This window comes from Triplophysa rosa, linkage group LG2 (genome assembly GCF_024868665.1).
Source record: "Triplophysa rosa linkage group LG2, Trosa_1v2, whole genome shotgun sequence".
Classification (NCBI taxonomy): domain Eukaryota; kingdom Metazoa; phylum Chordata; class Actinopteri; order Cypriniformes; family Nemacheilidae; genus Triplophysa; species Triplophysa rosa.
In genome coordinates, this window is record NC_079891.1 from 20,605,721 (window position 1) to 20,629,510 (window position 23,790).

General features: G+C 37.8%; 1 protein-coding gene across 2 annotated transcripts; it reads left to right on the forward strand.

Moving 5' to 3' along the window:
• Positions 1-56: 56 nt before the first annotated feature.
• tnpo1 (transportin 1) lies at positions 57-23,160 on the forward strand. 2 transcript variants are annotated; one of them, XM_057353109.1, is made up of 24 exons: positions 57-436; positions 1,392-1,467; positions 1,964-2,113; positions 2,752-2,858; positions 8,301-8,434; positions 8,637-8,718; positions 8,837-8,959; positions 9,248-9,366; positions 10,467-10,527; positions 10,645-10,816; positions 10,928-11,080; positions 11,168-11,393; positions 11,473-11,644; positions 11,823-11,909; positions 13,555-13,662; positions 14,124-14,282; positions 14,395-14,482; positions 14,585-14,683; positions 14,770-14,865; positions 16,643-16,718; positions 17,826-17,925; positions 18,006-18,080; positions 18,579-18,705; positions 20,797-23,160. In XM_057353109.1, exons 1-23 carry the CDS (start codon positions 272-274, stop codon positions 18,684-18,686), a joined length of 2,736 nt encoding a protein of 911 aa, XP_057209092.1. In that variant the 5' UTR covers positions 57-271; the 3' UTR covers positions 18,687-18,705; positions 20,797-23,160. The 2 variants fall into 2 exon arrangements, 1 of the variants encoding a protein (XP_057209092.1); XR_008964418.1 differs by lacking the exons at positions 16,643-16,718; positions 18,579-18,705; positions 20,797-23,160.
• The last annotated feature ends 630 nt before the right edge of the window (positions 23,161-23,790 follow it).

Here is a 23,790-nt window from a genome sequence, read left to right on the forward strand (position 1 = left end):
GCCTGGTACTTCGACTGGCGCTAGGACCGGCCAACGCTACCCAGAGGCTTCTGGCTTATCGCTGTAGATGTGCGGTGATCCAGAGTTCCAGACCAGACCGAGTCCGTGAACGTGTGCGCTAGCTTAGCGTTACCAAGAACCCGACGCCCCGAGAAACGCGCATTTTCGGACGGGTCGATTGATCGTAAACTTTCGCGTAACCCTTATTGTCCTCCTAAACGTAATCGCGTTCGGGTTTAAAACTGAAGGTCAAGGTGGAGGCCGTTATTTGATGTTAAAGGCTGTAGATCTTGTGTCATACAGCGAGAGAGAGAGGCTCCTGCCATACAAGATGGAGTGCCAGTGGAAACCCGACGAACAGGGACTACAGCAGATCTTACAACTACTCAAGGAATCACAGTCCCCCGACACATCCACACAACGTTCCGTCCAACAAGTATCCTTTACTACGTAAAAAAACGGAGTATTGAAAGACCGTGGAGGAGGGATGGTGGAGTTGGCCTGTGATTTAGCGTATACGCTGCTTGTACTTAATATTTGTAACGAGCACGCGGTGACCAGAGACCGTGTTTATGTTTTATTTGTTGTAGATTATTGTGTTACCTATATGGTGTCAGTATTTGTATCGCTGTTTGCGATTTGGTATGTGATTAACCTGAGTTTAGATGAGATAGCGGGTCCATCTGCTGTCAATTCCCCTACACCACACACGAGAAACTGTAACATCGCCTCTGCGATTATTTATAAACAATCTTCTGATCTAATGAAACACTGGGCGGGTCTCAAAACCTACATTGATGGCGTTTTGGACACAATAGGCGCTTTTGGAACGCTAAGTGCCGTAAATGCTGTCTAGATAGTCCGCTAAATAGTTGTTGATAGACAGACGACTCTCCAGGTGCAGTGGTGCTGTTATCACGATTTTATATAATCGGATGCAGCTCAAACAAAGACATCTGAAATGAACGATGCCAGTATAACACGACCAACGTGTTTTATCTTTTATGCCACATAGTGTGTGGAAATAATCTCTTTGGAGTGTGTTTTGATGTATTCAAATGGAGATGTTTATGTTGTTTTCGCTAAAACAAATGGTATTTGGTCCCTAATGTGATTTGCATTCAGTCTCTTACAAAGAATTCGACGTTCATATTTATCTTACTGGATGCATCATTTTTATTACACATTATTTGCGCGTTATGCTTTGACGAGCCATGTCTGGCTATACATAGATTTATAAAATGTAATGTACAGTATACATATGTTAATAGCATGTAATAATTACGTTTTTAGGTGACAGTTAAAATACGTGCCTTAAAACACGTTAGCCCTGCTGTTTCCATTATTGGCTACTCTGTGGTTTGCATGATGTTCCTTAATGTGCACCACAGAAACTTGAGCAGCTCAATCAATATCCAGACTTCAACAACTACTTGATATTTGTGCTCACAAAACTAAAGACCGAAGGTAAGATGGACCTGCCTTGATACGTCGTGCCTGTAGAGTCCCTGTTTATAACCTCAATGAATATCATTCTATTGTTTGTACGTTGACACATCGTGTATTAGGAGGCAGTGCTACAGTAGCAGATGCAGGAAATTGCCCTCTGTTGATCTGCAGTGTGGCTATTTGATGCAATTTATTAGGTCTGCCACGACAGTTCGAGGGAAATGTAATATATTAAGAGGGAATCTTATTGCATCAACTGGAACGGATGGGTCTGATAAAAAAAGAGTTGATGTTGGATCAAGCAACCCATCATATAATGTTTGGTTTCAAATGGTGTTTAGTATTGCTATAGTTCTAATACCAGCACTATTAGTGCTACTGAGACTTTAGGTCAATTGTAATCTGTCAAGTACTCTGCCAGAACCTGCGTCCATGGTGGGGTTTTACATCATACAATGTGTGTAGAAATGACCCTTGTTTGGTCATAAACTGTACCCTGTTTTCCCTCACAAAGATGAGCCCACTCGCTCTCTCAGCGGTCTCATTCTGAAGAACAACGTTAGAGCCCATTACCAGAACTTCCCGAACGGCGTCTCTGACTTCATCAAAAATGAGTGCCTGCAGAACATTGGAGACTCCTCACCGCTCATTAGAGCCACAGTGGGTGAGTATGGACTGGCAGTGCGTTTAGAGTCTGGCTCTGAGCCATGACATCGACTTTATTGTGCCTCTGGGTCTGTGTATGGCTTTTGTGTTGTTGTTTTTTGGTGTAAGATGATGTATTGATTTTTGTGGTGCACCAGGACAGTCTAGATTAGTTGTGTTTTCTCATTGTGATTAGACTGTGTAAAAGAGGTGCTATGTTTCTATGGTTATCCAGCATCTACCAAAGCACAAGTCTGCATAATTATTTAATTTTTTAATCATTCTGTTTGGGAAAAAATTACATTGGGTCAATAAAAATGTTTTCCACACAGTGATGATTTGGGGGTGTTTTAACGATTAATCACAGATTTTGTGGCATTTTACAAAATCTCGAAACCTATCATAAATTTAAGCAATCAAACATCAGAAAAATAAGACCACCAACCAAAAGAATTGATGTTCTATCATTGTATAACTGAATATGTTTTTGGTTTACTTAGAATTTTAAACTTAGAATTTTAAGTACTTATTTGGGGTGTGGGGCAAAGCGATGCACCCTATACAAAGGGGGCCTTACAACTAAAACGTTTGAGAGCCACTGATCAAAATGGTAATTGTCATAATAAAGGTTCTATATTTACTCTTTCTGTTCCTCAGGCATTTTGATCACAACTATAGCCTCTAAAGGAGAGTTACAGAACTGGCCAGAACTTCTACCCAAACTCTGTTTACTGCTGGACTCGGAGGACTATAACACTTGTGAAGTTAGACATATACACTCATTGTGACTCATTTGGTATTGCAATATGTATTGAGTGATCAATCACAAGTGTTCAGTGCTGATTATGTGTGTAGGGTTCAAAACATCTTGTGATCGGGTCCTAAAAGACAAATGTGGGGGAAGTGGAAAGTGGATGTGACCATTTCACATTTGTAGTGTAAATGCTAACGTGCCTTGATTTGTCCTTGAACAGCAGCTTCTAATGTACATTAGGCTTTTTACAATAAACTCAGTTTATCAATTTATTGTATAAACAAAATTTTCTTTAATTAACATTAACATTCATCACTATGCGTTTTGGAAAAGTATGGAAAAGCATGGATTTTTATTTGATTTTTTTTCCAGGTCTGGATTAGTATGGAAAAAAGAAAATTGAGTATGGAGAAAATTATGAGTTTCTAGACTATTGCCCTATCTGTTTTTCTTAAATATAAAATTAACAATTTATGATAATAAATGTATTTTTATGAAGTTAGGAGCATGTTTCGAGCACTGCAAAAAGATCGGTGCTAGACCAAATCTGCTGGAGGATTGTTTGCTGTGATTGGATGTTACGCAGTAGGCAGCCGCAGAGCCATTGAGAGAGAGAGAGTTGCGTCAACTCCGCTGACTCCAATGGAACAGTTTTTTTACAGCAATGGCGGTTCATTGAGCCTCTCAATAGTTCCTGGAAGTTACTAGTAACGCATGGAGCTGCAGCAAAATAGACCGATTGCTTTCTCCGTCTTTCCCGAGCGTTTTTTGTTTGCACTCCCATTTTGAACGTGCTTGACACGCGTCAACTTTTAAATAACGAATCTGACTAAACGGCCGATTGTAATATCCAATAATGCAAACTACAAAATGTTGAAACGAGACAAAAACATGACCGTGCCTTCACCAGTTCATCCTAAACTGCATGGCTTTGACTCAGGTGCGTTTATAGGTTGGGGTTAGCCTATTAAAACACCAATATTATTTACAAATGTTTCAAACGCATCAATGAATTCTTGTTCTTTAATTCTCTTTCGATATTATTATAACAATTTTTTTTATAAAAAAACAAGTGTCTGCAACTTTTGTAATTTGATGTTTTTGTATGTAGCTGCACAAAAAGTTACGCTTACATTTGTCATTCCAAACCCAAATACTTTTGAAAGATTGATTGTATTTCAATCTGGTAATATTTGTATAAAAATATCAATTGGCCATGCGTTTACTCATCACTGATAAACATAAAAAGACAGACATGGCTTTAGCTATTGTTATCTAATTTGCACTCAATTGTTCTAAAATGCACATATGTAGCTCAAGAAAATCTTTTTTTTGTTTGAGACAAACTCAGTTTTTGGACCTCTGTATTTCTAAAATTCTGCATATGGCTCGGATTGAACATTGTCAAATTTTGAAAGAAGCCAAGTTAATGGATTTTAGTTTTCTTTTCATGTTCATCAATGCATTATATTTCACCCTTCTGTTGCTTTGGGTTGAAGGTTTACAGTTATTTAATTTGACAAATTATTAACATTGCACTAAATTCCAATTATAAAATGTTGTGCATTGAACATGTCATGGTTTGGTGTTAATTCATTTGTATGAGGTATAGCTATAACAACTGATTATTTGGCAAAATATTATGATAATATACATGTGAACAGTTAGATTTTTAAAACCATCTTTTTTATATGTTAAATATGGTCTGAAAAATCTTCAGGGAAGTCTGTATGTTTGAGTCTGGAAAAGTATGGAATTTTGAAATGGAAAATGTGTAGATAAATAATGAGGTGTCTTGCAACTTGTGATCAGATCGCCGGGACAGATCTTAATACCAGGTGTAAACAGTTCTTCAGTCACATATCTCATTATCTCATGTTTGTTTCCCCTTTAAGTGTGCTCAACTGAAGCTATGAGATGATGGATAGATGGGGACTCATTGTCTTATGTCTGCATGATCTAAGCTCTCAGCTGTTGCTGTTACACATGTTAGCGCTGCATACCTCTTAAGGGCGTTTTCTCTTCTGACTTCCACATGAGCGGAATATACATCATCATTTTGTTGTCTGTTCATAATAGATTTTGTGCTCATCATGTTGTTCTATGGCATCTTTTTACATCTGTCGTTGATTTAGTTGGCTTGTTATTGTTCTGGCAATTTAGTCGTAATGTTTTGTTCAAAATCATAATTGTGATATCCTGATTTAAGGTATGATTGAATCATAATACCAACATTCACAAATGCAAAACTTGAGGTTTTCTTTACTATTTAGTGATCGGTTATGTTTGTCAAAAACCGAGAATCAAGTTTGGACTATTCTTTATTATAAAGCATTGGGGTATTTTTGACAATAGAAGCAGATAGAAATGTAGTAGAAAAAAAAACGGAAAAATAACTAAGAAATAAACAAATAACACTTTTTTTTAATGTTGTAATCTGGGTACGGGCAATTTGACAATTAAAAACAACTTTTCTGCCCAGTTGTGCTTGCAGTCCCTTGATGTTTTCCTTTACTAGTAAAATAAATGTGTGTATACCTTTGTGTGACTGTGTCCGAGTTAAACATAAAACTAAAACATATTGGACACTATGCAAATTATTTTTTCATACATGCATTTGAAATCCCTAGAGTTTTAGGCATCTGGGCTCAAGAAGGAAATAGCTTGAATGAGATCAGTACAATCAATGTACATGCACTTGTGTCATACAGACACCCAAAGCGATCTCTGCTTTGATGACGCATGTTGACTGTAGTGTTGAAAGTTTGCATATTTGAGGTTTGGTCTGTAATTAGGATGGTGCTTTGTAAGCTCAAGTGCTGCCGGGTTTATGTGCGAGTAGCTTTTATGTTTTGCAACTTATTAGTGTTTGTGACGGGGTTGAGAAAACATGCAAGGTCATAACCTTGGTGAGCACGCACCTGAAATGCTACTTTTACGTACTACTGGAATAAATTCAGTTTTCCACACCCAAACATGAACAAAGGGATTCTCGGCGTACACGGTACAATGAGCTGCGCTGTGTGACTATGAGACTCTTGCTGAGCAGGGTTGTTAGCACAGATTGAGGTCAGTTATTTTCTGCTGTGGAGATCAGATGTGATCACAACTAATCACAGACTCGGTTGGAGACGGTGTTTATACTATTACTGCATGTTACGTTTTAAACAGGGCTGTGTGTCAGGGAATTAACAATTGCTGTTGAATTCATTAATATAAGTTAGAACCCTAAAAGGGTGTTTTATATTAGACTAACTTACACAGACTCATTGCGGTATTGCGCGTGTCAGATTGCATCCTCTGCCTTTCCGTGGTGCTTGGTGGGTGTGTTATAGGAATGTCATACTGCCTGTCTGTAATGATTGGCAAATCCTGATGCAGCATGCTGTCTAAGTATTTAGAATATGCAACTATATATAGTAGTGTCTGAGGATTTGAAAAAAAAATCATAGCTTACACACCAGCTTACACTGGCATGCTGAGTGGGAGGTGGGAGATTCACTAGCTATTCATTTCCGTGTGCCCAGAATGTGTTCCTGTAGTTTAACTGGTGGACCATGCTACTGGCAAAGCCAAGGTCACAAGTTCAGTTCCCAGGAAACACACTGTCTGATTTGTATACCTTGAAGTCACTTGGATCAGAAATCTGTTAAAGGAGTCATATGACACGGCTAAAACGAATATTATCGTTTGTTTTAGATGTAATGCAATGTGTGTACACGGTTTAAGGTTCAAAAACGCTGTATTTTCCTCATACCGTGCATGTTTGTATCTCCTCTTTGCCCCGCCTCTCTGAAACGCGCAGATTTTTAACAAAGCTCAACGCTCTGAAAAGTGATGTGTGCTATGATTGGCCAGTTAACCAGTGCGTAGTGATTGGTCGAATACTGCAAGCGTGTGACGGAAATGTAACGCCTCTTACCATATTTGGAACATCAGGTTCCAAACCAATTGTACTGACAGGTACGCCCACCTTACTTGCGTATACATTTGGGCGGTCTTAGTCAAATCATACCACGAACTGACGTAGATTTGTGGGGGTGTGGCAGTTTCAGGCAGGTCTGGGTGAGCATTCACTTTTAGATAGTATGCATCTTTTGTTCCGACACTTTCATTTTTGCAATTTTACGTGTCTAATACATGCATGGGCAACTTATAACACACCAAAGACACAGAAAAACACGTATTCGCGCCATATGACCCCTTTAAAAGCCTAAATATAAATGAATACATTCATAGTAGGTATGTGTATCTGTGTGTGTTGGGGGGTAAAAGAATGCATGCATTTACTCTTATGGTCCTCTGGTTTGTTGTGTAATATGACTCCTCTGGCCTATACATGCATTCTGAGCGGTCGCGAGACGCAAATCATTTTCAGAATGTCGGAGACTTTATTTAGATTAAGTGTAGAGTAGGTTTAGGCTTTATAATTGGTTTAACGTGCAGAAATGTCATATGTTATCTAGCCAGCATGGTTAGGATATTCCTGGCCTTTAATGAGTCATTGTTGGCTGAAAGAGGCCATGCACCCTATTGGTCGATGAAGAAATGATCTTAATTATTATATAATATAATTATATTATATTTGTAATTATAATTTGTTAATTTTACTGTCATTGCAAGTTTAACCAAAGGCCATTGTTTTTTTTTGTTTTTTTTTCTCTCTGAGTGGTTGCTAATAAACAAAACTTAATTATTGTCTATAGTTAATGATACTGATGTCATGCATTGATATAATTGTATACAGTAGATAGATTATCTGATCATCGTCATCAACATTGTAGACGTACATGAAAACTGTATTCATTAAATATTGTAATAAACTTTGTATGTTTGTTTTGACCTCGGAAGGAGCTGTCCTCTCTGTTCCTTTCTCTCTGCGTTCCAGCTCAAAATACGTTGCCTCCAACCAATTGCAAGCTGACAGTGGAGACGGTTGCCATGGCGACAGTCAGGCCAGACAGCTCGTTGCCATGGTTCTGTTTGTGCTCGTGACCTGATTAGATTCCTTACAGGTGGAATGTCTGTGAGGGAGCTTGATGTGTTAGGCAGGTGCCTTTGCTTCGGGGTTTGGTTTTGGATTATTTTGAATCGTTTTGGATGGTCAGGAGTACCTCTTGTCCTGGCTACTGTCACAAACACATTCAGAATAGAAAGGCCATTTATCTTGTTTTAAGCCTGTAACCTTGGTATCTGCACAATCCTTGAACCAGTCAGATGTTAGCCTAAGACAACAGCAAATAAATTATTTTTAATCAGGAGTACCTGCATCTCATGCCAAAAAATATGATCTGGGCATCTGTCTACTGAAAGCATTGGCTTTCTCTCCGAGAGAAAGCACTGATCTCTCTCCGACACTCCAGGGTTGTTACGACAGCTTTGTTGATTAAATTGGAAGCGCTCTAGGTTGAAATGTAAGGTTCTTTTTTTTGTTCCTGGTGTGTTCTTTCAGGGTGCTTTCGGAGCTCTGCAAAAGATCTGCGAGGACTCTGCTGAGATCCTAGACAGTGACATGTTGGACCGCCCACTCAATGTGATGATCCCAAAATTCTTGCAGTTCTTTAAGCACAGTAGCCCCAAGATCAGGTGGGACAAATCAAACTGCATACACCAAAAAAGCATTGCCATCTCGATAGCAGTCAATCAAGATTTTTTTCTGACCGTTAGTTAGCATGTTGTTGGCCCTTTTTTGACTGTTTAGACAACTACAGTTGCTGAAAAATTGTCAACAAATTTTGAAGAATTTGATTTATTTTTATATGTTTTATATGCTTGTGTTCTGTCGTAGGTCACATGCAATTGCCTGTGTGAACCAGTTCATCATCAGCAGAACACAGGCCTTAATGCTGCACATAGATCCTTTTATTGAGGTATGCAGACCATCTCCAGAATTTATTTTGGGTCACATAATGAAAACATGTTGTCAGTTTTGTAGTTTTTAGGAAATGATGGTCATGTTATTTCTTTGTGTATCTGTGTGTACCATAGAACCTGTTTGCATTGGCAGGCGATGAGGAGCCTGAAGTGAGGAAGAACGTGTGCAGAGCTTTAGTCATGCTTTTAGAAGTTCGACTTGACCGTCTGCTTCCTCACATGCACAACATAATTGAGGTTAGACCACCCCCCTTCAACCACTCAAAAACATGTAAAAATCAATATCTGTAAAACAGTATTACACAAAAAAGTGTGTACGCGGACCTTCTCAGGAATTAGCTGCCATCAGAATGTCATGATCATGTTTAACAGTTGTACATTTTTTCAGAATATAAATATTGTCATAACCAAACAGGCAAAATGATGCAATGGCAGTCTCTTGTAGAATTATAGTGTGGCAGCAATGTCTTCAAGATTGACCCACCTACATTTCCCACAATCCCCCTCTTCCTTTGTGTTTCTCAGTACATGTTACAAAGGACGCAGGACCAGGATGAAAATGTCGCTCTGGAGGCTTGTGAGTTCTGGCTCACACTTGCTGAGCAACCGGTGTGTAAAGAGGTTCTGTGTGGACACCTGCCTAAGTGAGTAAAACCATAGCAATTTCTATTACATAGAAACATTTAAAGTCAAGAAAAGATTGTTTATTTAGTCCATGAAAAATTAAAAATACATATACATTGTGAATGCAAACTTTGGGCTTGGTGTTTAAAGGAATAGTTCACCTAAAAATGAAAACTCTGTTTTGAATTCAAGGTTGTACAAAATTCAGAATTGAATTGAGAATGACCCCTAAATTCCAATTCAATTCTTGAATTAGAATTTGAATTGAGATTGCAAACAGGAAGCTGAATTGCAATTCAAATTCAAATAGCAGGAAGTAGAATTGGAATTCCGTAAAATTCAAAGAAATTCATGATACATAATTAAGGTGTATTTAACAATGAAGCTTTACAGTATATATTACATATGATTACAACATGAATTTCATACAGATATTATTGTATGGACTTTATGTAAACTATACTTTATTATAGTAAAACATTTGTTTTCATTTGATTACTTTGAAATGAAGATATTGCTAATTATTCAACATTAAGGGAATGTATGCTTAATGTTAGTTTCTGTACTTCCATTAGGAAGAAAAATGTTATAAGTATCACATTCTCACTGATATGTGATAAGAATTAATTTTTCTTAATTGCAATTAATTCATTTCCACTTCCTGTAATTCCTATTCAAATTCAATTCAACATCCTGTAGGGTGGAGTCAATTCAAATTCATTCAGCCCTGCTTGAATTACTCACAATTTAGTTGTTCCTGTATACATTTCTTTGTGATATTTGGAAGAATGTTAGCAACGGATAGTTCTGGGGCATAATAAGGTTTACTAAATTCCTCAAAATATCTTCTTTTGTGTTCAACAGAACAAAAAAAATCCTACTATGGTAGTCCCCAGAACTGTCAGTTGCTAACATTCTTCCAAATCTCTTTCTTTGTCTTCAACCAAACGAACTAAATGTATATTGGTTTGGAACAACTTATGAGTTACACATGACAGAATTTTCATTTTTTGGGTGGAGTATGCTTTAAAAGGGGTTTTTTATAGGTTATAGCTACAACTTTGCAATGCACAGCCCCTCAGATTGTACAAACATCTGTTCATGTGTGTTTTTGTTGCAGGTTGATACCAGTGCTTGTCAATGGAATGAAATACTCTGAGATTGACATAATCCTTCTAAAGGTCTGTTTATTTTTATCATTCTACTTTGTTCATATTTTATCACGTGAACACACCATCATGAAAAGTTTTGAAAATAGTTTTTGGTATAAAATGTCCAAATTCATATATGATTGTCAGGGTGATGTTGAAGAAGATGAAGCAATCCCAGACAATGAGCAGGACATTCGCCCGAGGTTCCATCGCTCGCGCACTGTTGCCCAGCAACATGAGGGTGGAGACTCCATTGAAGAAGAGGAGGAGGATGACGATGATTTAGATGATGATGAAACCATCTCTGACTGGAATCTAAGTAAGAGAGGGCTGAAGTCAAATCCTTCCTTCTTGGTTTCAGAAGCAATTAAAAAAATTACTTTAAGTGTAGGTACTTGTAGTCACTGATTTGCATGTGTCGTGTGTTCAGGAAAATGTTCCGCAGCTGCACTGGATGTCCTGGCAAATGTTTTCAGGGATGATTTGTTGTTGCATATTCTTCCTCTGCTGAAAGAACTGTTGTTCCATCCAGAGTGGCTTGTTAAAGAGTCGGGCATACTAGTGCTTGGAGCAGTTGCTGAAGGTATTTGAAAAACAACCACAATTACATGCTATAATTCACATTTAAAAAAAACTAACCAAAATCGTTCTCTCATTCTCTCCCCTTTAGGCTGTATGCAGGGAATGATTCCCTACCTGCCAGAGTTGATTCCTCATTTGGTACTCTGTCTCTCTGATAAGAAGGCTCTGGTTCGATCCATCACCTGCTGGACTCTGAGTCGGTACACGCACTGGGTGGTTAGCCAGCCTCCGGACACCTACCTCAAACCTCTCATGACTGAACTGCTCAAGCGCATTCTGGACAGCAACAAGCGTGTCCAAGAGGCCGCCTGCAGGTGAGCATGATGCATAGAATGGTCTTGAGACCCCATGAAGTTCAACTATTCTCAGTAATTCTCCTTCTGCCTCTCGTAGTGCCTTTGCAACCCTGGAGGAGGAGGCGTGCACTGAGCTGGTGCCGTATCTCGCTTACATTTTGGACACGTTAGTGTTTGCTTTCGGTAAATACCAGCACAAGAACCTGCTCATCCTCTACGATGCCATTGGGACTCTGGCTGACTCTGTGGGCCATCATCTCAATAAACCAGTAATGCACTTTCAAACACAGAAGCAGTTAAAATTATAGACTGTATCTTTCTCTTAGACATAGATATATAGTGTTTTGTGCCGACACAATCTGTCAGTGTATGTCTAATAAATACACATGCACAGCTGCAGGTTGCTGTTTATGTGTTTTTATTTACATTAATGTATTCTGTATGCAGGAATATATTCAGATGCTGATGCCTCCATTGATTCAGAAGTGGAATCAGCTAAAAGACGAAGACAAAGACCTCTTTCCCTTACTAGAGGTAAATAAGTGAAAGTGTATCTTAAAGGGGTTGTATGACACGGCTAAAACGAATATTGTCCTTTGTTTTAGATGTAATGCAATGTGTATACAAGATTTAAGGTTCAAAAACGCTGTATTTTCCACATACCGTGCATGTTTGTATCTCCTCTTTGCCCCGCCTCTCTGAAACGTGCAGATTTTTAACAAAGCTCATGGCTCTGAAAAGCGAGGTGTGCTATGATTGGCCAGTTAACCAGTGCATAGTGATTGGTCGAATACTGCAAGCGTGTGACGGAAGTGTAACGCCTCTTACCATATTTGGAACATCAGGTTCCAAAGCAATTGTACTGACAGGTACGCCCACCTTACTTGCGTATACATTTGGGCGGTCTTAGTCAAATCATACCATGAACTGACGTAGATTTGTGGGGGTGTGGCAGTTTCAGGCAGGTCTGGGTGAGCATTCGCTTTTAGATAGAATGCATCTTTTGTTCCGACACTTTTTAATTTGTGCAATTTTACGTGTCTAATACATGCATGGGCAACTTATAACACACCAAAGACACAGAAAAACACGTATTCGCTCCATATTACCCCTTTAAAGCCCGTTTTTAATGGAGTTTATGGAATGCTCGATTCTGATTGGCCTACTTTAGAAGTCATTTTTTTATCAAAAAGTGACAAATTGGCGAGTCGCCATGTTATAAGCGAAGTAATGTATATTTAGTCAACCTTGTGGCAGAATGAACCTCTGAAGCATAATAAAAGCCCTTCTTTTTTATCCTGGACTACTGTTGGGTTTGTCGACTACACATTCTCTCTTAAATTTACATTTATTCATTTGGCAGACGCTTTTATCCAAAGTGACTTACAAGTAGAAGAGCATATAAACATTTTGTCAACATGCTCAACAGTACCGTTAGTTTACAAGACCATGCTACTAGGAGGATTAAAGGTTTAGTAAGCAAGGGAGAGAATGAACAACTAGATTTCTTTTAGACACAAAACATAGACAGTTATTGGTTAGTCAGATAAATGCGGAGCAGGTGTTTTGAGCTGTTTTTTGAAAGTTGTGAAGGATGCTGCAGTTGGGTGGAGGCTGGCAGTTCATTCCACCACAGGGGAACCGAATGATTAAAGGTTTTTGCAAGCGATTTGGTGCCTCGCTGTGATGGAACAACCAGGCGTCGCTCATATGTGTTTGTACAGATCAAAATTTGGATTTGGAAGAATGACAGTTCTGGAGTCATTGAATACCATAGTAGGAACATTTTTTTGTATTTTTTGGTTCACAAAATAAGTTTTTTTGAGGAATTTAGGAAAGTAAACCGTTCTGGGACACCTTTGAGTACCATTTTAATTCTTTCTAATATGGTAGTCAGTGATGTCCCAGAACTGTCAGTTGCTAACATTCTTCCAAATATCTTTATCTGTGTTCAACAGAACAAAGATAGTTATAGGTTTGGAATAACTAGAATAATTCAGGATAGAATTTTCATTTTTGGGTGAACTATCCCTTTAAGACAAGGCCCATTAATTTAAGACATGGGCATATTTAGCAGGTGTCACAGAACATTTGCATATAGTACCTTGTAGTTGTGATTTTTAGTGAGATCATCATAGGTGGCATGAAGATTATGTCTAATTCTTCATTCATTATACAGTGTCTCTCATCTGTGGCCACTGCTCTTCAAAGCGGCTTTCTGCCATACTGTGAACCTGTCTATCAACGCTGTGTCAACCTGGTCCAGAAAACACTCGCCCAGGCTGTGGTAAGAGTCTTCACAACCACAAAATATGCTGTTAAATGTGTTTTCGGAGGCTCTATTGACGGAAATGCATTATAATATACATAATTATGTCTTCAGAGGTGTATAAAGACTTGCGTTATGTTTTTATTACATTAGAATGAGCTATTTCTATCTGCATAAACCACGGGTCCCCTTGCATTGAATTCACCAAGTTGTTTCTACAGTAGCCCTAAATGGACGAATTGTTCTACAGAGCACGTTTTGTTGCCTTCGGCAAAAAAACAAAAACATGACAACATCTTAGTTTTGTGTCAGCCTCTGTAGTGCTTTGAAAGGGAGTGGTGGAGTGAGCCATTGGCCACTAGATGCCGCTAAATTTCGTACACTAGACCTTTAAAACATTTATCATGCAAACATTTAACAATTATGTACATATTTTTTTATGTGTCTTTGACCACATTCTCTTTCTTTCTGCATCACAGCTTCATCAGAATCAGCCTGAGTTCTGTGAAGCTCCTGATAAAGATTTCATGATCGTGGCTCTGGATCTGCTCAGCGGATTAGCAGAGGGGCTCGGTGAAAACATAGAGCAGCTGGTTGCCCGTAGCAACATTCTCACTCTTATGTACCAGTGCATGCAGGTAACCATAAAAACAGTAAATAATTACAAAACCAAGACTTTGTAGCTTAGAACAAGGGATGCATGATGTGTTCCCAAATCCGCTGCAGCTTTGTAAATAGTTTTTTCCTCAGGATAAAATGCCAGAGGTTCGGCAGAGTTCCTTTGCTCTGTTGGGAGATTTGACCAAAGCCTCTTTCCAGCATGTGAAGCCCTGCATTGGTATGTGGTTACACACATTCACAGACACTTCATCAAATTAAATCTATTTCTGTTAACTGTGATTTCTGATACTGAAACTTGTTGACGTTACTCTTTTCCCAGCTAATTTTATGCCTGTCTTGGGCACCAACCTGAACCCAGAATTGATATCAGTGTGCAACAACGCAACATGGGCCATTGGAGAAATATCTATTCAGATGGGTGAGTATCATCATTTCATTTTTATAAAGGGTATGAAGCCTCATATTTTTCTCTCAAATGTTCACATGCTCTCTGTCTCCACTCAGGTTCTGAGATGCAGCCGTATGTCCCAATGGTTCTTCAACAGCTGGTGGAGATTATTAACAGACCCAACACACCTAAGACTCTGCTGGAAAATACAGGTACCATTTGAGGGGTGCGAGACCAGGCTGACCCCTCACGAGAGGTTTCTGTTCCCCTCCTTTCCCCAAACTCTCCCAGTCCCCATTCTGCAGTGCTTATTAATCTCCATATTAACTCCAGGAGTTGGACCTTACAAGGTTTGATGGTAATAAGGTTACAAATAACAAAAAGAAATGATAGATTAAGATGAATATTGTTTCCGTTGCACAGTATTCAGTTGAGTAATGAATAGTGAAAATTTTGAGAACTGAAATGATTTTGTTTCTTAAATGGAGTTTTATCAGCACGTCTTTATATATGAATATAACAGACCTTGCAACTGTCCAGCTGTGGTATTGACTGAAGTGGTTTAATAACGAAGTCAGTTACTATATCATTGTAATGAAATTGTAAGCATCAATCAGTGAAGTATTGCAAAACGATGATGAATGCATTATAGCTGTAAGCCAGATTTGAGGAGTTCTGCTGTATATTGATTTCAATGTTTTTAGTCAAAGCTTTAAACCTTAAATATTAATTTAGTTTTAGACGGAACTGCTAAACTCTGATCTAAATTTGTGGTGTTTACATGAAAGTTTAGCACCTGAAGCTTTCAAAATGTATCCCAGTTACGCTCCACTCTGATTGGGCAGCTCCAGTTAAAGCTGTAGCCTGAGCCGTAATGGCCGCCCATGCTAGGCTTTTTGAAATCTGAAATGAGGGTGAACGTTGCTAATATACACCCACAGAAACAAGGGTACTTGTAGATGTGTTCCTGTTCGTCGATTTATTTCTGTTGTTTTTAGTTCCTTTTCTTTTTCAATGTGAATGCATATCTGCCAATAGATGTTGAATGTTGTTTAGTTAAGGACGGCTAACGTTTGATGCAGGATCGCTGATAGATGTTCTTTTTTGTATTCCTAAGCACACAAAAAATTCAAAGCGCTTTTAAGAAAACATGTATCATAATAACGTAATTTGTATTTTTTTTTTTTGCGTGTTTTACATCAATAGTACGATGATTTTCATGTTCATTTCTCAACTTTTTCTACTACTTTGTACTATTGGTTCAATATAGTTAATATCTTGGAATCAGCCTATCCTGCACTGAACTGCGTTCTCTAATGAGCCAATCATCTGCTTTTTTGCATGTCTCATTGGACTGTTCATAAATGCCTGTCTTTTAATGAGAATGTTGCATAGTTTTGTGTCTCTTAAACTTAGGTCTCCCTCCTCTGTGCCTCTTAAGATCCTGATGGAATCTTGTCCTCTCCATGTAGTCCGCTTGGCGTAATATGCATTTCTTAAAGAAATAAAAGAGACTGAAAGAAAGAAAAAACATTTCTGTTCTACTGAAAAAATGTGTGAGTTTAAGGGAGAAAATCTTAGGAAACAAGTTTGTTGTTTGTGTATTAAACACGAGTGTGAGTATTTATCATGCAATCGTAACTCTCATGTAACCCAGTCATCTTTTAGAGTTTCACAAATAGATATTTACTTATTCTTCAATTCGACTTTCAATTTCTAACCTGCAAAGAATGTGTGTTTCTTAGGACTCCTCCCTTAAACGAGAGATATATGTTTTTTTTAAGTGTCATATTTTACATTTGACCCTGTAGTCCGGGGCTGTGAAGAGCACTAGTGTTTATTCTCATACACGGATTCTGTTGAGTTCTGTTTCTGAGTTGTCTGTTTGTTTGTTTGTTTGTTTGTTTCTTTTTGTTTTCTCCTCCCCCCTCATTCGCTCATGTCTTGGTTGGCGTTTGGTGCTGTATAACCGTGATTGCGTTACCTTAGCAATAACAATTGGTCGTCTTGGTTACGTTTGTCCTCAAGAGGTGGCACCCATGCTACAGCAGTTTATAAGACCCTGGTGTGTATTATTCAATCTTTTATTTCATTCATTTCTTTCTGTCTATCTTCTATATCTCTTCCCCCTGTGGTTCTCTATCTTTCTCTCATACGCTCTCTCTCTTTCTCTGTCCAGACCTTTTCCTGGTGTTCTTGAAACGGCCCCTGCCTATCTTGTGGTCTTGAGATTTGTGCTAATATGCAAAGGTCCAAAGATTTGTAAACAAAAAATGTTTGTGCTTTTTCCTCAGATCTTCATTTTAAACTAGATAGGGGGCTTTTTCAAGACATTTGAGAGCAGGCACCTCTCTCTTTTTCTCTTTTCCTTCCTTTCGCTCGCTCTCTATGTTCTGTATGATTCAGTCTAAATCATTGCCAGCCATGTGAACTAACCCTGTCCCTAGGTCTTGTCGTTTAATTTGCCTCAGTAGCACCTTCATGTATTCTCAATTGATTTATTTCAGTTTTCACTTCTGTTTTCGTCTTTTATTGTCGCTATCTAACAACTAATCGAGTGCATGGGATAATATAGAATGCTTGCTGGTTTTAGGAAAGGAAATAGTTAAATGAAAAAAAGAGAAAAGCTCCTGCCCATTAGATATAGCTGCATGATTCTATCCCAGAATGCCTACCCTGAAATTTGCATTATAAACCAGAAGCTGACATGGTTCTATATAGATATTTCTTTTGAAGAATCTTTTTATTTAAATGGAGTAATTAATAAAAGTAAATAAGGAAATGCAAGTAATGAGAGTATTTTAGTGAAAGCTAAAGAAACATAAATTAGGTTTGAAGTGCTTGCAATGTACCTGGCAATCACCGATGATAATTCACCCCCCAAAATAAATAATAATGTTTATCAAAAATAGACCTTACATTTCTGTGAAATCAGGGATTGTCAGGAAATCAAACTTGAGCCCTTCCGGTAAGCACAAAATCCCTTGAACTAGATTTCAACAATGAATGTTTACAGTTTAAAGAAGATAAGTTTTGATTTCTCAGTCGACCAATTTCTGTGCTGAAAGGTGCTCTGAGGTGGTAGTTATGATATTTTGTTAACTGTGTTATTCCACTTGCAAAAATAACCGCACAGGCTTGTTATTTGAAAATGGGTTCTTCGCCTCACTAGGTGCACTTCTCTTCGCAATATAAGAGACAATGAAGAAAAAGACTCCGCCTTCCGTGGCATCTGCACCATGATCACGGTCAACCCTGGTGGTGTGGTGCAGGTAAGGCACTCTTTACTCTCACTGATGTCTCTCTGAGTTCTCTGAAATATGAGAAATGATCTTGTTTCCACCCCCTTCAGGACTTTATATTTTTCTGTGATGCTGTGGCATCCTGGGTGAACCCAAAAGACGATCTTCGAGAAATGTTTTATAAGGTAGATCATTACATTTAATTTATGTTCTTTTAATTAAGCTTCAAGGAAAGGCTTTAAAGGGATACTTCACCCAAAAACGAAGATTCTGTCATGAATTACTCCGCCTCATGTGGTTCTAAACCTGTATATATTTTTTTGTTCTGTTGAACGCAAAGAAAGCTATTTAGAAGAAAGTTAGAAACGGAGATTTCTGGTGTAGTCAAAAAATGGTTGTCAAAGGTGCCCCCGAACTGTTGGTTTTTCTAAATTCTTTAAAATATCTTCTTTTGTGTTTAAAAGAAGAAAAAAAATACAATATTTTTTTTCTCCTATGGTAGTCAATGGTTCCTAACTTTTTTCCAAATATGTTTCTTTGTGTACAACCAAACAAAGAAATGTATACAGGTTTGGAACAACTTGAGGATAAGTAATTCATGACAGAATTTTCATTTTTGGGTGAACTATCACTTTAAGGTGATTATGGATTTGGGATCATAGTGAAGTTATGTTTCCTGTTAGATCTTGCATGGGTTTAAGAACCAGGTTGGAGATGAGAATTGGAGACGCTTTTCTGACCAGTTTCCCCTTCCACTCAAAGAGAGACTTGCAGCACTCTACGGGGTGTAGATGTAACCAGGTTAAAGAGGTAAATATCTATTGGCTACAGGACATTTATTACGACAGCTAAAGGAGTGTCAGAGGTTGTTTTGTTTAGCATGTTCTTTACCACAAAGTTGCGCTGAGGATATCCATCTGAATCAAATAACTAGGCCAACAAATAATTAGGCCTACAGATGTGTTTCAAAATATGCAAAATACTGTAATTTTCTGCAATATTCAATTGGCCGATTCTACAAATCATCTAGCCCCCTGTTTTATATTGTAAAAATTTGGGGTTTCATTTTTTTTCAGTATCAAATTCAAGACCTTATTACAGATGAGTATGCAGATTTCAATTTGAACTGTAGTTAGTTTCAGGTTGAACTATAATTTAATGCTTTGAGAACTTATGCATATTTATCTACATTAGTAGTGATATAGGGTATGTTTGCACAATATTGATATAGCAAGAAGGTGGAACATTTTTTCTTTAAGTTTTTAAAAAATTTCACATAACTTTTCACATATACACGACAACATGGTCAAAACAATCCACGTTTACACAGATCCACAAAAAAGACATAAATGGCGATGTCACTTTGTAAAGGAAACCTACATGTCTGCTAACATATGCATATCCAGATTTAATCCAAAATGCTTTTTAAATACCCGTTGTTAACGTATGTGTGGTAATTTATCTCTACTGGTCATTGTTTTGCTTATACTTTTGCATGTCTATAGACTAAACTCATCATACATTTACATTTAGTCATTTAGCAGACACTTTTATCCAATGCGACTTACAGAGAGTTCAGGTAGCAATAAAGCAATATGTCATACAGGCAGGGGCGTAATTTCCACTGGGGACAGGGGGGACATGTCCCCCTCTCTTTTCAAAATCCTGTTCGTGTCCCCCTCACTTTCAAATTTGTTTGTCATGATTTTTCAACCACACGCCGTCATCGCCACAGAGAAGTAGGCTACTAGGACCAAGCAGGACAGAGTCTGCCTGTGTCAATGTGCACGTCGCGTGCACACCCTAAAAATAGATCACCGAAAGATTGTTTTCAATCACGTGGTTTTGATTTGAATTTAATAGAAATTTGTTTTTACGTGGTCGTTGTTTCGGTAGGCTATGTTAAGCTGTTTCCTAATAATGGACTTCTATGGGGAAGAAACGAGTAACGCGTGATTTATTACTTTTTTCGTTTAATAAGGACTCGTTCTTTTAACAGCAGTTGGTGTTTATGACAAGGCATGACAGAAACGTGGGCTTCTCTGGTCGTTATTTAGGTACGTTAAACCTCGTTAAGCATTTTAGAAAGTCATCCGGCTCGTCTCCTTCCGACCGCAGATTCAGGTTTACAAGCCAAGTTTTCCTCCTTTTCTCAGTCAATACTTGCATTCCCCCCCTTCATGAACATCAGCTTTTGCTACACAATAAAAACACCTTTTGGTTTCATGGTTTTATCAATTTAAACAATCAAAAACAACGCAACATAGGTATTTTGAATTTGTGAATGGATTCAAATCAAAAACATTTTCCCCCATTTTGTGTCCACCCACTTCTCAAACCAAAGTTTCACCCTTGCATACAGGGGCAATAATACAGTAAGTGCTAAAACCAAGTTACTAGTTTCCGCAAAAGCCAGAACAATACCTGTTGAGAGAAAGAGAGAGAGGGCTTAGTGTTCTTTTTCATTTGCCTGTCAAGTATTCACAGAAGAGGTTTTAAGTAGTTTTTGGAATGTTGTGAGAGATGTGGTTGACCGGACTGACTGAGTTAGGAAAAATGTTCCACCAGGAAGGAGTTGTGAAGGAGAATGAGCGGGAAAGCGATTTACTGCCCTTTTGAGAAGGCAATACAAGATGCGCTCATTTGCTGAACACATACACGTGTCTGACATCACAGTTTTCATAAATCCTCTTTTTAGGTGTTTACACAGAAACGACAGACAACAGTATCGTTTTCAAAAGTTTTAATTTTCAGACCCCAAAACACTGTTGTTGTGTAAACAAACAGCCAAAAGTTTTCTGTTTTTAGTTGAAAACGTTGTCTTTTGTAAACTTAAACTGTTAGTGGTCTTTCTGATCAATAACTTTATATTAATGATTCTCTTTCTCTCTTGTGTTTCAGCTTATTACAATGGGAGGATGGGAACCTCTAATACCCAGGGCATATGTTGCCCTTTACCTGGGGGGAAGAAGGGTAGTCTAGCAGGGGTGGGAACCAAACAGCCCACTAGACCCCTCTGGACGGGGTGGGAGGGAAGCGTTAGCTGCGGCGCTAGTCGAAGAAACCACGCCAAGCCAAACCAAAACAGGGAAGAAAGCTTTTTCGTCTTGTCATAACAATCAGCCATAAGGGTGAAAACAAAAATGTTGTTAGCATTCATTCACTAGGACGCTCAACGGGACATCCAAGGGTTTAAAAAAACAATGACACGATGATTTGTGTAAACTCTCTAGGTCCTTTGGAGCACACTGGAAGGTGCCTGGAGAAAATGCAGAGTGGTTTTGTTTATTTTCTGGATTGTACTATAAAGAGGGTTTAGATGGGTGGGTGGGGCGTAAATCTAAACTGGATGCTAAGTCCTACGCATGGGGTGACTGCATGAACGTGTGCAGACAGTGTTTTTGTGTGCCAGCTATGCACAGCAGTAGACCGCAAACATTTAAGACACTCTGTCAAACAGGTAACAACTTCATAATGTATCCGTAAAGATTTAAGTCCTCTCATGTCACTGTAAGGGGTTTCATCTGAGTTTTAGACTGGCAGTGCAATGCAAAGATAAAAGAAGAGAAATCCGAACGACTGCAATTTTATTTTATTTTTGACTTGTTATATTAAGTTAGCATGTGTAAAGCGAGAGGGAAGACTACATAGTAGCACAACACAGTGAAGATGTTTAAAGAGTTGTTCTGCTCCATCGCTCTGTACAAGGCTTATGTTTTCCTACAATATCTTTCGTTTAAGTGAATGAGTCTCATTCAATGATTTCCTGTGTGGTTTGACATAAACTGTCAGTGAATGCTGAACACACATTTTGTTCATTTTTGGACATCATTGTCTTTTCTTTCTTAGTTTGCTCAGAGCATGATTTTGAAGGTGCTTGTAATGTCGGTTTTGACTGACTGGGTTAATCTGGATATTTAGTTGTTTTTTGTGCATGTTGGTGGCCCGATGAGCAATCTATTTTTCTAGCCCCCCCGATATAGACTAGTTTCAGTAATAATGCACTTTTCCACACATACACAATAGGTGATGTTTTTTCCATCCATATATTACTTCTATCAGTTTCTGTCCAGTTTTCCATCCATATAAAAAACAACTTTCATTGTGTGTTCAAAAATGTGAACTTTTTCTTATTGTATGTGTGGAAACTTTATTTGCCTTTTGAGATGATCATGTTCAATTTCAAACAAAGGATGTAAGCAGATGTGTGTTTTATCATTTTAGATCTGAACACCATGGGATACTGGCATGTGTTTGCGTGTGTCTGTCTTGTGTTTGTGTGTTTCTGCAAGACGTTTTTGTCACATTCCAGCTGTTATACATGAAGAACAGATTAGAGAGGTCCGAAATCCTTCTGACATTGTTAAAAAAAATAAGAACAGAGCAGAAGATAAGAACAGAAATAAGATGTAGGCAGATATTATGAATGTGTTAAATGTGTTGTCTTACACTTGATTGCTGCTATGTGTTGTTTATTCCTACTTGAATATTTTGTGTTGTAATGTAGAGACCTCAGGAGGTATGTTTACTGTTTTTTATTTTTTTATTTGCCGTTTTAATTTCTTTTATTTATGCCTTTACCCCCAGTCTCCCATTTATTCATAACATTAATAATAATAATAGAGCAAATCACTGTAATTGGTTCAGCTGCTGGTGATATCCAGGCATATTTTTGTCACCTTGTAAAGGAATGTTTTTTTTGGAGAGGTGTAGTATCAGATCCAGTAGAGACTCAAATACAAGAAATGACTTACTTAATAGTGTTGCAATGCACAGATTCACATAGGCATAACATGGAAGAAATTGGCCCTTATGTATGTGAACACTTACTGAACATATTTAAATGCAGTATATACTGTATGCCTTGAAGTTGGGGGTGGGGTATCCGTATATTCATGACACTTGCACAGTAAAGAATTGTTTTGTTTTCCCCACCCCAGAATGCACCAACTACTGTACAGTTCTCTGTGTGGAATTAAGGAATAATAACAATAACGAAGTTAACCTTTGCTCAAAAGCTCCCTTTTTTTTTATCCGAGAACAATTTAATTTATAGTGAACTTTTATTTTATAATCTGAAATTGAAAATATACATGAAAATAGAGAAAGTGATCATTTTTAGGGGCCACCAAATATTTTGGATCATGCAAAGAATATATATTGTATTGTAAAAATTTTGTAATGATATTTGTATGACATTGTTCTGGACGTGAGTTTGTTTCACTGCTTGGATCTGTACATTGATAAGAATAAACCCTTTTCAAAAATCACTGATTGCTGAATCATTTCATTTGTTGAATGAATGTCAGTGGTGTTATTAATAAAATGTGTATTGTTTTGGCTAGTAAAACACATACAACTGATGTCAGATATATATTTTTATGGATACATTGTTTATGGATCAGAAAATGATATAATATAGTAAAATATAGCTATTTGCCTGCTTATTCAATACATTTGAAATTCTAAGATTGTGGACTACAAAGATGTATACTTAATGAAGCTTATTACAGAATATTCAGAATTTTTATTAAAAAGTGACTCATTTCAGCTTGACTTTTAGTAACCTTTCTTTAGTAGTATACATTTCGTGTTATAATCCTTTGATCATATCACAAAAGATGTAACTAATATGCAGGTAGCTGGTGTCTACTGAGTTAACTATGAAAATAGACGTTATTTCATCATGGGAGTTATGACAATATTCCTTTTCACCACCAGTGTCGCTGTTTTTCATAATAAATCGGTCATTAACGCATGTGTTACACGTATGATTGCTGCTACGTGTTATTTTAAACTTAAATATTTTACCTTGTAATATATAGACCTCGGGAATTCATTTATTTTTTAATACGTGCCTTTTCCTTAAGTGTGGAATTTGTATTGCTTCATTAA

Bases quoted from the DNA above. Each gene is read 5' to 3' on its own strand.
- tnpo1 (XM_057353109.1), top strand. From the start codon at position 272: ATGTTAAAGGCTGTAGATCTTGTGTCATACAGCGAGAGAGAGAGGCTC. The intron at 8,960-9,247 runs GTTAGACCACCC...TGTGTTTCTCAG, and splicing joins ACATGCACAACATAATTGAG to TACATGTTACAAAGGACGCA. The intron at 13,663-14,123 runs GTAAGAGTCTTC...TCTGCATCACAG, and splicing joins AAACACTCGCCCAGGCTGTG to CTTCATCAGAATCAGCCTGA.